Below are 15,613 nucleotides of genomic sequence, written 5' to 3'. Positions count from 1 at the left end.
TGTGATCGCGTCACAACGCCTTCAGTCACAGAGCTGTAAGATGTGCCACCGGGATATGAGCTGGCAGATGCAGACGGAGAGATACAGAGACAGGGAGATAGATGCAGAGAGAGATAGAGAGACAGAGATGGAGAGAGAGAGAGAGAGATAGAGAGAGAGGGAGAGAGAGAGAGAGAGAGAGGGAGAGAGACAGAGGGTGAGAGAGAGAGACGGAGAGAGAGGGAGAGAGACAGAAAGAGAGGGAGAGAGACAGAAAGAGAGGGTGAGAGACAGAAAGAGAGGGAGAGAGACAGAAAGAGAGGGAGAATGAGTGAGAGACAGGGAGAGGTAGAGAGAGAGAGAGAGAGAGACAGAAAGAGAGGGTGAGAGCGAGAGAGACATTGAGAGAGGGAGAGAGAGGAAAAGAGAGAGAGAGAGAGGGTGACGGACAGAGAGAGACGGAGACAGGGATTGGGAAAGGGAGACGGGGTAGACATAAGGAGTGTAATGCAACTAAAAATAGAGACGGAAGGTTAAGCGTATCATAGCACGCACCAGCCGTGCATGCTGTGTGTGTGTGTGTGTTCCTGCCCATGTGCATGTGTGAACACGTGTGTGTGTGTGTGTGTGTGTGTGTGTGTGTGTGTGTGTGTGTGTGTGTGTGTGTGTGTGTGTGTGTGTGTGTGTGTGTGTGTGTGTGTGTGTGTGTGTGTGCGTACTAGTGTCAGCACGCTGAGACTTTGAGAGTGTGTTAAGCCTGGGCACGAGCAGGATTGTGTGTGTGAATCCCAGGGTTGGTGTGCTCAGCTGGGAGGCACTAATGCTGCTAAGGGATCCTCTGGGTGGCATCCAGCCCCGCTACCCAGCCACGGCCCCTCCTCTCCCCCACACTGCACTCACGTGGGCTCAGGATCACTGTGTCCCTCCCTTCCTCTCTATCTGCTTCTGTTTCTGGCTCTCTTCCTGTCTCTCTGTGTCTCTCTCTCTCTCTTCCCCCCTCTCCCTCTTTCACTCTATCTCTGTCTCTCTCTCTGTTTCTCTCTCTCTGCCCCACTCTTCCTCCGCTCTTCCTCTCTCTCTCTCTCTTGCTCTATCCTTCTCTCTCCTCACTCACTCACTCACCCAAACTCTCACAGACATCCTGCTTTCGATCGATGCTGGCTTTCGATCAAGGTCGTTCAGATCGATTTCCAAACTTTAGTCCGCCACTTCTCGTTAAAATACAGATTCAACACGTTGCATGTACACACCTCTGCCCGTCGACCATGTGGTCAGAGAGAAAATTGGCTTTTCCCCACAGTGCTTCGGGACCTCACCTTCTCTCAAGATGACCCCAATTCAATTTCGGCGTGATCGCACGCCACTTGCCTAAAGCAACAAACAGGAACAGGTCGCCAACACAGCTGTGTGCGCCCGCAGGACAGCTCGGTGCCAGGGAAGCCGTGTACTCGGAGAGCGAAAGTGATGGCAAGTCTGTTCCACTAAAAAGCCGGCATGGGAGATTTTCCGGCGTTAACATGACAGTTGAAGTAACCAGGGACTTAACTCCTGATCTAGTCAGACAGGAGCCTCTGTGGAGCCCGGACCTTGCCTTGGGTTTGCACAATCTCCTGTTGGAAGTGGTCCAAAAGTGTGTATGTGGGGGGGGGGGGGGGGGGGGGCACGTCATGTGCGTGCAGCGAGAGCTTACTTGCATCCACCAGCGTTTGTGTTTGTGTACGTGAGTGTATGTTTGTGTGAGTGTGTCTGTGTGTTAGTGTGAGTGTATGTTTGTGTGTGTGTGTCTTTGTGAGTGACTGAGTGGAGAGAGGAAGGGCACTAATGGTATAAAACAACTGGTGTAATTTATTCACGTCACCAAAACTCACATGCCATCTGCCTCCCCACGGGATTATCTGCAAGTGTGTCAGAGCAAACTGAGCGGCATTATGCATGCATTTATTGTGTTTGTCAAGCAGAAAGTTTCAAGTTTACACAGATCCAAGACGTGGTTATTTTCTGGTGTTTATCGTGGGGAAGGATGCCGTACACTCGGAGACTTTTCTCAATAACACAACATGGGGAGAAAATCCCAATGTTGTCTTCAAAACCAAGAACATTTCCTGTACACCAGAGACCTGGTTTCACACGCGGCGTGCGAGCCTATGAAAACGTACAGCTCTGAAGCGGCGGTTTGTACTGCAACATTTAAGCCTGCAACATTTGGTATGCAAATGTTATGCAATGCAAAGCATGTTGCCTGGAACAACAAGTCAGTCGTTGCCCATTATTCCTTGCCCATTTCAATGTTAACTAATGGAAAAAATACATTACAAAAACGAAAAACATATCAAAACAAAAAACAACAAAAAATAAACGAAAATGGAATGGGGGTAGCGATAGTAAAACGTTGTAAAAAACAAATAATTACTTTTTCAGGGGCGAGACGCGGAGTGTTTACAAATGGCGCTATGTTTATTCATAAACGCTTTTAGTAAAGTAGGACACTTTTGTTCGGTTTCCGCTCTGCACAATCAGTCCCCGACGATGCATCACGATCGCCACGGCCACAGCACCACCAATCTCAGCGCGATGGCTGCATCCCCTCGAATAAAAGTCATTATCTCCAAACCAAAGCATTCGGGTTAATTGCCTCTCGTGCCACATTAGTGCAAGGAAACACAGTGGTGGAGGTCTAGTGGACCATCGCTGTGTGTGGTCATGCAGAGGAGTCTCTGTATTTGTCTGTCTAAGGAGTCATTGGATGTGTGCATCTAAGGATTCATTGGATGTGTGCGTTGAAGGAGTCATTGGATGTGTGTGTCGAAGAAGTCCTTGGATGTGTGCTTTTAGAAGAGTAATTGAATGTGTACGTGTAGAAGTCATTGGATGTGTGCGTTGAAGGAGTCATTGGATGTGTGTGTCGAAGAAGTCCTTGAATGTGTGCTTTTAGAAGAGTAATTGAATGTGTACGTGTAGAAGTCATTGGATGTGTGCGTTGAAGGAGTCATTGGATGTTTGTGTCTAAGGAGACATTGGATGTGTGCGTTGAAGGAGTCATTGGATGTGTGCGTTGAAGGAGTCATCGGAAGTGTGCGTCTAAGGAGTCATCTGATGTGTGCGTTGAAGATGTCATTGGATGTGTGTGTCTAAGGAGTCATTGGATGTGTGCGTTGAAGGAGTCATTGGATGTGTGCGTCGAAGGAGTCATTGGATGTGTGTGTCTAAGGAGTCATTGGATGTGTGCGTCTAAGGAGTCATTGGATGTGTGTGTCTAAGGAGTCATTGGATGTGTGCGTCTAAGGAGTCATTGGATGTGTGCGTCTATGGAGTCATTGGATGTGTGCGTCTAAGGAGTCATCAGATGTGTGTGTCTAAGTAGTCATTGGATGTGTGCGCGTCAAACTGTGTAGTGTAGTGTGTGTGTGTGTGTAATGTAGTGTCCCCACGCCTGTATTGACGCCCCGGTCCTCTCCTCTCCCTCCCCAGTGGTGACGTGCCCGACCCCGCCCGCGGTGCCCAACGGCGTGCGGGAGGGCACGGTCCTGGAGTGGGGCGCCAGCGTGAGCTACCGCTGCCTGCCCGGCTACGAGCTGTCCTTCCCGGCCGTCCTCACCTGCACGGGGAAGGGTGCCTGGAGCGGAGAGACGCCTCGCTGCCTACGTGAGTCTCCACCGCACGAGGCATACACACGCACGCACACAGATGCACACGCACACATATATAGACACACACACGTACAGACACACACACACACTCACATGCAAGCACGCACATGCACGCACGCACGTACGTGTGTATGCACACATACTCACACTTACACTCACACACACTCACACCCTCCCACTCACACTCACACTCACACGCAAACACACTCACACATTCTCTATCTTTCTCTCTCTCACTCTCTCACTCTCACACACACACACACACACACACACACACACACACACACACACACACACACACACACACACACACACACAATGGGGCTGAACTGATAAGATGAGAAGTATGATGATGAGGAAGAATATACAAAGATAAGGATTATAAAATCAGGATCAAGATGTGGATGAGTATATGATGATGATGAGGAAGGTAAAACGATGATGTGGATAATCACATAATGACGTGATGAAGATTACACAATGAAGATTATAAAACGATGTTGAAGATTAAACAAAGATTATATTCGGATGATAATTATACGATGGTGGTGAAGATGATTATATGGGGATGAAGATTATATGATGAGGATGATGACGATTATATGATGACAATTAAGATTATATGATGCTGAAGATTATACGATGATGACAATAATGAAGATTTATGATCATTAAGATTGTACGATGAGGATGATAGGATAACGATGTGTTGATGATGGCAAAAAAAAAATATATTATATTATTAATGAATTATGGCCTCAACCAGAAAAAGTTAAAACTATATATTTGTGGAAATTAATGTTCACCAATCATTGTTTTTTTTATTGTTATTAGCATCAATAGCAAAAGTTGTATCATTACAAGTCATTCTGTGTCTTTTCCTCCTAAATGGATTCCGAGTTCTTGCTTGCAAACAAACGTATTCATACTCAGCGGATTGAAATGGCCCAGGACACCTGAGTCCGTATTTCACTGCCGCCCACGGAGAATAGGAGCGAGGTCATTTAATTAATAGCACAAGAGAGCATCATGTGTCACTAAGGAATCCTCCAACAAATCCCTCCTCATAATTCATGGGAGGCATGCTCCATCCAGTGGCCCTCTCCGTCTCGCCTTGGCCTTTAGCATTCAGCTGACATTCATTTGACAAAGGAGGAGCGGAAGGGACAGTAAATCCTTCACATTGAGACGGGTGTTTATAGCAATGCATTGGGATGCATATTGAGTGAGTTGGGTAACAGACCGTCCTGTATGGACAGCACGCTTCACGGTTACGTCCAATAACCTGGGACGCTTCCCTCTCCCCAACGTCCAGGCTGGATGAGTATTTCTCATTTAGTGCTCCGTTTAGTTGATGCCAGCTGTATCTCTTGGTGCTGGTGGGTTTCCAAACTCACTCAAGCTCTAAAGGCAACATTAAGCGAATGGGCTTCTCCCAATTAGTTCAACTCTTCTGATTGGTTAGATGATCGGCTGGATTGTTGTCTTCATTAATTGGCATGCACAGAGTATTTGAATAACTAGATCTGTAGATGGATATTATTGTGATAGCTATTATTATTTTACTTCAAACCCAGAAACTGTTGGCTTTGGCAATGCTGGCTTCCCCAGTACTTTTACTTATGTTTGGCGTGCTTCTGCGAAGAGGAGAAGAGCATAAATTCCACAAACATACACATACTATATTATAACATATTGCATTTATGTGTTTGTGTGTGTCTCTGTGTGCGTGTGTTTTATGCAGCATCTCCTTTAATTGTGATGAGCAACCCTACCACCATCACTCAACCACCACCATCACCACCACCACCATCTTCATCACTGCCATCACCACCTCCACCACCACCACCTCCACCACCACCACCATCACCACCTCCACCACCACCACCACACACCATCACCGACCCATCACAAGCAGTCCTGACTCCTGACCGCCCCTCCCAGCAGCTCACTCAGTGTCTCGCGTGCCCTGTGCCATCCTGTCCTCTGAGGCCCGTGTGGAGAGGGTGAGATGACTCGCGGGCATTAATTATAGTTTATGGCTCCATTGCTCAGTCACTAACATAGGCCAAACTCGGGTGTGAAATTAAAGGGCGAAATTGACACAGATTAAGCAGCCGCGTAAATACCATCCGGGCTGATCAATGATCTCTCCCCCCCCCCCCCCCCCCGGTGGCTCTCCCGGTAGCGTCCGTGATGGTGGGGGCCGCCTTCTGCAGCGCTTTGTACCCCTCAGTCAAACCCCCCCACACTCCCCCAGATGAATCACTCTGGGTTGCCGAGGCAAAGGGAGGCAGGATGGAAAATTAAAACAATGGGGTGGAAAGTGCTGATCATAATTTAGCATGGAGAGGGATTTGGGGGGGGGGGGGGATTATTCATGCGTTGAATTTTCAGGAAAGCGTTATTTGCGACAGACGCGGTGGCCCGCGGACACCTAGTCGAGGGGCTGTATCGATAGCTACCGACGCACACGCGCACCAACCGGCAGCGGCTGCATAGCGCTCGCTGCTCCCCGCTCAGCAGTATTCCCCCGATCCACACATTCATCAAAGAGGGGAGAGGTGCAGGCGGTAGGGCCGTCGCAGTAGGTCTGGCTTCTGGCTGGATCAATGCTTTCGGAGCAATTACGAAAAGGGGAACGCCGATTCGCTCGCTGGAATGATGGTGGCCCCTGTGGGATTTTCTCAGCAATGAGATCCGCCACATGAAACTGAAAATATTGTTGTTTTTTAACACAAGAACGTTTTCTCACCCCCATATTCATTAGATCTACTCTGACACAAATGGCTCTGTGAGATGTATACACAACGTGGTTCTTTGTACGAAGCCCGTTCATGTATAAAACAGGCCAGGTGGTCTGTGTCGTGGGCATGTTTTCTTGTCCTTGCCATCTGCAGGGACCAACAGTCCTTTTTGTAATCTACAGGGTGTTGAAAACATGTAGAAGCCTGTGGTGGTTTGCAGGCCCCGGCTACAGTATGGACACGGTTGGATAAGGAACATGTACATACTGTACTTTAGGCTCGTGTTCATGCTGGAGAATAGAGAGATAGCAGGGGGAGAGGGAGAGAAGCAGAACATATCTGCTGCCTGGCTCCCCTGGGAAGAGACTCTGGTCCCCGACTTTGAATTTGTCCTCTGCCTACAGAGGCTTTAAAGCATATATAATTTATCAAGGAAGGAGCCAATGGAACGGCAAGAAAGTGCCAGGGCAATCTGTGCGTCTGTCTCTCTTTGTCTGTCCCTTTCTCTTTGTGCGTCTGTCTGCCTCTCTCTCTCTCTCTCTCTCTCTCTCTCTCTCTCTCTCTTGCTCTCTATCACTCTCCCACTCTCTTACTCTCTCTCTCTCTCTCTCTCTCTCTCTCTCTCTCTCTCTCCCCCTCTCTCCCTCCATCACTGCCTGCCTCTCTCGTCGTCCGTCAGTCCCTCTCCTCTCCTCTATCTCGATCTCTGATTTTGTGTGGGTGTATATATGTGTGTCGCACTCGCTCTCTATCTCTCTCCCCGGCTCTCTCCCTCTCTCTCTCGCCTGCTCTTACAGGCATCAAATATTCCGAGCTTGCTTTGGTCTTGCCTCCGTCTCTTTCATATTTCTATAAAACTGTGCACTCGCCTCAGCCTCGAAGCCTTGAAGCTTTGTGACTGATGTGCACATCAGCGCCGGCCGCCATTGTCACCGGCGCGCGTCGTCCGAATACCAAGACGCGGTTAGAAGTGTCAGACAAGCGTCACGTCCCGCTCCAGCCGGCGTCCTCATTTGCATCTTTATTTGTTGGCTCATCAAACAAGATGTGCGTGTTCACCTGGAGCGATCTCGTTGGGCGGATTGAAGACGCACGCCTCACCGCCGAGGGTGATGCAGCACAGGGGGGGAAAAAAATAATGACAAGGTCTTACCCGGCGCAAGAGGGTCTGTGGATACGTAGATTCCGGTGCGGATGTGACGGTCCTCGCAGGCCATTTATGCCATCGTCTGAGATCTGTCTTTTTCTCCACGGGTCTCTAAACTATGGTAGTTTAGCTGGTATCCATCGAGCCAGAGGGGGGGGGGGGGGAGGCTGCTTGAAGCCCCCTCGGCCCCCCACCCGTCCCTCTGTCGTGTCTTGGAGGGGGGGGGGGGAGGCTGCTTGAAGCCCCCTCACCCCCCCACCCGTCCCTCTGGCGTGTCTTGGGGGGGGGGGGGGGGGAGGCTGCTTGAAGCCCCCTCGGCCCCCCACCCGTCCCTCTGTCGTGTCTTGGAGGGGGGGGGGAGGAGTCTTCTTGAAGCCTACTCTCCCCCAACCTGTCCCTCTCTCGCCCTCACTCCACCATATCATGCAGGTGTGAGGGGGGGGGGGGGGGGGGGTCTGCTTGAAGCCCCCTCTTCTCCCTCCATGCCCCCTCTCCCCCCCAATCGTTCATCGCTCGCCTCAATATCTTTTTTCTTTTTGGGGGGGGGGTGGGGAGGGAGTCTGCTTGAAGCCCCTCTCTCCCCCCCCGATCGTCCCTCTCTCCCCCTCGCTCTGGTGTCTTGGATGACGGTGAGACGGTAGGAGAACTTATCTCTGACTCCAGGCCTTAGCACGCCAACAGATGTGTGGTCTCCCGGGGCCGGCTCTGTTATTATGACCCAGTAGCAGCCTGCAGCCGCGTGCCGCTGCCTCGCTCAAGGCTGCCTGGCTGGTCGGCTGTGTGACCCTTCTCTACCTGCCTCTTTTATCTAGCGTTTCTCTCATCCCCCCACCCACCCCCACCCCCCCCACTATCACTCCCGTGGCCAGTCTGTGAAGCTCCCCCACGGCAAAGTAAAAGCAAAGCCTTTGCTGACTATTAATAATAATAATGCATTTGATTTATCTAGCGCTTTTGTAGATACTCAAAGACGGTTTAAAGAGTGACCACAAAACAAAATCATTTCATAAGAATGTGTATTAGTCAATTGAAACCTAAGGCTAGTTAAAGGGTCGAACAATAAAGCTAGAACGTCAAAACACGAATGTAGTCTCAGGTGGAGAAGCGGCGGTCAAAGCAACGGCAGTCACTTTTTCTAAATAACACGGACTGCAGAAAGCCGGAGAAAATTGACATTTTGTCTTCAAAACCAAGAACATTATCCGTACACCAGAGACACATGGGGCGTGCAAGCCTTTGAAATGTACAGCTTAGAAGCGGCGGGTTGTGGCCGGAACAACCTCTCTCGAATAAACCAAACCAAATGATGAATACGCCTTGACTGGAGCAATAGGGGACTAATGATGAAGGTAACTGGATAAAGGAACAGGTGGAGTCCGATAGCGGAAGAGGGGCTTATTGTCATGGCGGTGTCTTCCGGACTCCAGCGATGACGAACACAACCCTAAAGAGAGGGCGGAGAGAGTATTGGACGGACTGCGGTCGGGATGCCATAAAGAACAATCCCGATCAAGGAACTATGTGTTGGGGAGGAAACCTTAAGACCTGTTTTATCTGCCACGGTTGTCGTGAATCATCTCCCCCTGACCTGGGACGACGGCGGCTATGCGTGGTCGACGCTATGTCGGCCATCTTAGCCGCTCACCGCCACCAACTGCCCTCCATGTCAACCATTTTGTTTCAGGAATTTTCATGTTAAATGTTTCATGTCTGATTTCATGAAGTTTCATGAATTCATGAATATAATAATAGATAATAGATTAATAATAACAGATTCCTGGCTCCAACCTTTCACCCGGTCCATACAGTCTTTTAATGGCAGTGAATACTATTTAGTAGAGCTGTCAAGCGATTAAAATATTTAATCGTGATTAATCGCATTAATGTCATAGTTAACTCACGATTAATCGCAAATTATTTTTCTATGCTAAATATCCCTTGATTTTTTTGTCCCATAATTCTTCTCATTTTAATTCTCTTATCAACATGGTGAAGTGCATCGGCTTGCCTTGTGCAAATTATTTATTATTGATAACATTGGCATATACTGATCAAAACAGGACGATACAAAAAAAGAGCCTATAGCGCAATCAAACGACTGCTTTGAACAAATGTCATTTGAACATAGCAGTCAGGCTACTGCTTCTTTGTTTTGAGCCAAAGAAAAAAAAAAAAAAAAGATTTATTTTTTAAATAAAATAATACCGTTAATCGCGCGATAATTTTTTTAACGACGTTAAATTTGGTTTGTGTTAACGCCGTTAATAACGCGTTTAACTGACAGCTCTACTATTTAGCGATAAAGACAAAGACAAAGCCCTGTGTAATCAATCTGTTCAAGCAGTGCCGTCTCTTTCCTTCGCAGCCAAGTTCTGCGGGGACCCGGGCACCCCGGCCCGGGGACGGAGGGAGGGCCGGAGCTTCATCTTCAAGTCGGAGGTGTCGTACAGCTGCGGCCCCCCCTTCCTGTTGGTGGGCTCCACCACCCGCCTCTGTCAGGAGGACGGCACCTGGAGCGGAGCGCCCCCCCGATGCATAGGTAAGACAGAACTACAACTCAACCTCATCGATAACACTAGAGCTAGGACTCAACCTCATATATAACACTAGAGCTAAGACTCAACCTCATCTATAACACTAGAGCTACGACTCAACTTCATATATAACACTAGAGCTAAGACTCAACCTCATCTATAACACTAGAACTACAACTAAACCTCATATATAACACTAGAGCTACGACTCAACCTCATCTATAACACTAGATCTACAACTCAACATCATCTATAACACTAGATCTACAACCCAACCTCATCTATAACACTAGAGCTACAACTCAACATCATCAATAACACTAGATCTACCACTCAACCTCATCTATAACACTAGAGCTACGACTCATCATTATACATAGCAATTTAACTACAACTCAACCTCATCTATAACACTAGAGCTACGACTCAACCTCATATATAACACTAGAGCTACAACTCAACCTCATCTATAACACTAGAGCTACGACTCAACCTCATCTATAACACTAGAGCTACGACTCAACCTCATCTATAACACTAGATCTACAACTCAACATCATCTATAACACTAGATCTACAACTCAACATCATCTATAACACTAGAGCTACCACTCAACCTCATCTATAACACTAGAGCTACGACTCAACATTATACATAGCAATTTAACTACAACTCAACGTCATCTATAACACTAGAGCTACATCTCAACATTATCTATAACTACAACTCAACATTATGTATAACAATATAACTACAACTCAACATTATGTATACCAATATAACTACAACTCAACATTATATAGAGCAATATAACTACAACTCAACATTATATATAGCAATATAACTACAACTCAACACTATATATAACAATATAACTACAACTCAACATTATACATAACAATATAACTACAACAATATAACTACAACTCAACATTATATATAACTACAACTCAACATTATGTATAACAATATAACTACAACTCAAAATCATATGTAACACTAGATTTACAACTCAACATTATATATAACAATATAGCTACAACTCAACATTATGTATAACAATATAACTGCAACTCAACATTATGAATAAGTAAGTAAGTATTTTATTCTCTCTCTCACAAGAGAAATTTGCTTTGGGCAAACAGAGCGTCGGCGACACATACATAAAGGTTTTTACATAGACATACATAAAACATGAAATATGAAACACATTGCACTACCCAAAACGTTGACTCACCCAAACACATGTCCTAACCCCCATCTTGAAACCCATTATAAAAAATATAGTATTGCATTTATTGCCCCCCCAGTTATTGCACTTGTTCCATCACGGAAAGCTCCCTCCATTAACAACATAACTACAACTCAACATTATGTATAACAATATAACTACAACTCAACCTTATAGGTGACATCATGACTCCAACTCAACATATATGTAACACTAGAACTACAACTCAACCTAATCAGAGTCTAGAGCTACAACTAAAACATGTGGGTAACAACACTCGATCTGCAAAAAAATACCTAGGTAACACCTAGAACTAGAACTCAATCAAATAGATACCAACACCAGAACTACAACTCAACCGTATAGCCAACACTAGAACTACAACTCAACCTAGTCAGTAATACTAGCTCTACCTTATCGATAACACCAGAACTACAACTCATCCAAATCAAATAGATACCAACACCAGAACTACAACTCAACCGTATAGCCAACACTAGAACTACAACTCAACCTAGTCAGTAATACTAGCTCTACCTTATCGATAACACCAGAACTACAACTCAACCAAATCAAATAGATACCAACACCAGAACTACAACTCAACCGTATAGCCAACACTAGAACTACAACTCAACCTAGTCAGTAATACTAGCTCTACCTTATCGATGACACCAGAACTACAACTCAAGCAAATCAAATCAATAACAACACCAGAACTACAACTCACCCGTATAGCCAACACTAGGAACAACAACCCTACAGCCACCACCAGGCCGTGGCAGCCCTGGCCGTGAGCGAGTGACACCACCGTTGACGACACATAGCCCGGCACTAGATTAGGAGTTCATTGGCTGACCCTGACTGGAATTACCCCAGGGCTAACAGCGCCATTAGGGCCGCGTGTCTCGCCGGCGGTAATTGACAGCATGAACTATTTAGCGGGGCCCTGGCAGAACCCCTCCCCCCCAGGACCCATCCATCCCCCCCAGCATCCAGGGCCCCTGAGACGCCTTATCGCAGCCGGCTCTACCGGCGTCCTGTTGTGCGGGGACCTGATAAGTCTGCCCTTCTTTTCCAGAGCCGTCCAGGACCAGCTGTGAGAACCCGGGCACGCCGCAGCATGGCTTCATGAATTACACCACCGGGTTCAAGGTACGCACACCACGGCGCCGTCTCCCAGGGAGACCAGGGTCGATGAGAGGGGGGGGGGGGGGGGAATCAGGAGGGCGGGGTCCTGCTCTCTCTCTCTCTCTCTCTCTCTCTCTCTCTCCCTCTCTCTCTCTCTCTTTCTCTCTCTCTCTCTCTCTCTCTCTCTCTCTCTCTCTCTCTCTCTCTCTCTCTCTCTCTCTCTCTCTCTCTCTCTCTCTCTTTCTCTCTCTCTCTCTCTCTCTCTCTCTCTCTCTCTCTCTCTCTCTCTCGCAGAACCTCACAAAGATGGACTGCTCCCCACATCACCTTCAGCACGTGGAGGTAGATTGATCCGGAGGAGCTCACGTCTGCCTCCACGTGCTAGTCAGCCCTGTCTGTAACGTCGAGGTTATCCTTACTTTTTCTTTTTTTCTCAATCTACGTTCACCTTGAGGTGACGAACAACAGAGCCGTGGCCTACTTATTTTTTTACCCTTCTTTCTTCCCTCCGTCAACATGTAGTCACTCCCCCTCCTGTCAGCCGCAAGGGGTCCTCGCTCTGAAAGCCCCTTTAATCCACTCCACTTAATTTCACTTGACTGGGGTCCTTATGAAGGAGCCGAGCAACAGGGAGGTGGTGGCTGTTCTCCCCGCCCACTCGGTTTAACTTTGCACCCCACACTTCTCTTGGTACTTTCGCCGTGCGGCACTGTTGTTATACAACGCCCATGGTGAGCGCGCCCTGTTTTTCCAGTACGGACGTGGATCTCCTCGACGTTACACACACACACACACACGCACACGCGCGCGCGCGTACATACACACACGCGTTTCTTCTATGTGCAGGACTTCAAACGTAAATACTATAAATAAAAATTGGTAGAGTGTAGTAACAACCGCACACTTTAATCAGAGAGTCATTCAGCCTTCTCTCAAGCACGTCATTGTGCTCCAACTTCAAATAGTCCTGGTTTAAATATTCAACCAGGATGACCAGCACTGTATGTGTTTAGCCCAGGGAGGGAGTAGCATCCTTGGGGATGCGGTATGGCCACCGCAGGTGGGCACCAGGGGCCTGTAGATAGGGGGACTGCAGGCGACTGGAGACTATCTATAGCTGGAGTCCCAGGTGGCTCTCTCACGCGCGGTCATTGTTTATTCCGTTGGATGACGAGATGTGGCTGCAAGGACGTGCAGAAAAACCCAAAAAAAGTGTTCCCAAGTTTTATCCCGACCGGGTGTACCGGAGACAACAGCCTGTGTTGCTCTTTTTATTTTCACCTCCCTTGCACTTTTACTTTCACTTTCGCTTTCTCTCAGAGATCCATTTTTTTGTGCTGGTGTCTCTCTTGTCCCGATGGTCAGCAGACATGGTGGAAGCACTTCTATTTTAGAAAGTAGAGAGAAGTTATTTTATCGTTAAAAGACTGCTTGCGTTTGGGGTGAGGAAAAAGCAGTTGGGAATAGTGTTTCGCGTTTCCCGTCTAGGGCGCCAACTTAAACCGTGTTGATATAATTAAACCATGTTTAATATTATAAACACAGTTAATTGGCCGGGAAACACAGCAGCTGTCCCATTTCATGTTGACAAATAATGTTGTATCCATCTCCATCTTATTCACCAAAAACATTGTACTCTTGGGACATTCAGAAACAATTGCCTAAAACCAAATGCACGTATGAACACACAAACACATTCACACACACACACACACACACACACACACACACACACACACACACACACACACACACACACACACACACACACACACACACACACACACACACACACACACACACACACATTTATCAGTTAACACAAATGCAAACATACACACTGACATGTTCACCAATTCACACACTTGAACACATATTCACAATTACCAATTCACACACATGCACACATACACACTCCCACATTTAACAATTCACACAGATGTAAGCATACACACTGACATATTAACCAATTCACACACACACATTCTCACACGCATTCACACATGCTTTATTTATGATTTTCAAATGACATCACCGGTGTGGACTTGCATTATATATGTGTGTGTGTGTGTGTGTGTGTGTGTGTGTGTGTGTGTGTGTGTGTGTGTGTGTGTGTGTGTGTGTGTGTGTGTGTGTGTGTGTGTGTGTGTGTCTGCTGAGCAGGTGGGCAGCCGGGTGGAGTTCCAGTGTCAACAGGGCCACCTGCTCCAGGGCTCCACCACCAGACTGTGTCTGGCAGAACTCACCTGGAGCGGAACACAGCCTACATGTGTCCGTAAGTACTGCTAGCCCTCTCTCTCTCCTGCTCGCTCACAACCTCTCTCTCTCTCACTGTCTCTTTCTGCTGCTCTCTCATAAGCTCTCTCTCAGTCTCTCTCTCGCTCTCGCTCTCTCTCTCGCAGAACCTCCCACAGACACACACTGACACACACAGACACACAACAACACACACAACTCCCCACACCACCTTCAGCTCCTCTGCTGGAGACACGGAACTGATAACTCTCCTTCAGGTCGATAAGTAATCGACCCCCCCCCCCCCCCCCGGGGCCCGCGGCCCCCCTGATTAAGGGTCCCTGGGTAAGACCCCCTCCACCAGGGGGCGAACCCATCAGGGAAGCTCCCCTTACACCCCCCCCCCCATCCCCCCCGAGTTGAGATGGATGGATGCTCTTCGTTCGGGCCCTCCGGGGAAATGTTTCCCTCAGCCCTGTTAATCCATCTCCCGGAGCGCTGGGCAGACAGGGTGCCACGCCCTGGGCTCCAACGCTACCACTGGAGCCCCGGTCAGGGGCAGACCGGCAGGGCATTCAATAACCAAAATATTTTTCGTTTTATTCATGTTTTTTATTTCTTCTGCGTTTATTTTTGCCAGGAAGATTCTTCTTACAGGGAGTCCTGGTCCAGACCTGGTACTGGTCACGAACGTGTACTGGTCGAGAGCCGGTCCGGGTCCAGACTTGGTCCCCATTGATGGCTGTTTGTTTTGTGTTGTGACGATATTGTGTGATGTTATCAACATTTATGGGACTCGAATCGGAAGTAAAGGCGTGAAGGCGTTTTCATTTAAGGCACGGTCAGCCCCAGTACACAATAAACTCCTTCCAGTGTATTCCTACGGAGGAAGCTGGCGAGCCATTACAGGAAGGGGAGGGGCCAGGCGCCAGAACGTGGGACAATTTGCCTCAGAGGGGGC

At 47.9% G+C, this 15,613-nt stretch overlaps 1 protein-coding gene across 1 annotated transcript in view; it reads left to right on the top strand.

Annotated features, from left to right (window-relative positions):
* The window catches only part of LOC130392233 (CUB and sushi domain-containing protein 3-like), a 232,674-nt gene that overhangs the window by 201,057 nt on the left and 16,004 nt on the right, over nt 1-15,613 (top strand). The window contains 4 exon segments of the mRNA XM_056602701.1: nt 3,448-3,621; nt 9,886-10,059; nt 12,368-12,441; nt 14,581-14,692. Of these exon segments, the coding sequence (XP_056458676.1) occupies nt 3,448-3,621; nt 9,886-10,059; nt 12,368-12,441; nt 14,581-14,692 (534 nt within the window).

This window comes from Gadus chalcogrammus, chromosome 11, assembly GCF_026213295.1.
Source record: "Gadus chalcogrammus isolate NIFS_2021 chromosome 11, NIFS_Gcha_1.0, whole genome shotgun sequence".
In the NCBI taxonomy this organism is placed as follows: domain Eukaryota; kingdom Metazoa; phylum Chordata; class Actinopteri; order Gadiformes; family Gadidae; genus Gadus; species Gadus chalcogrammus.
The sequence above is the reverse complement of the archived record's forward strand: the minus strand, read 5'-3'. Positions and strand labels throughout refer to the sequence as shown.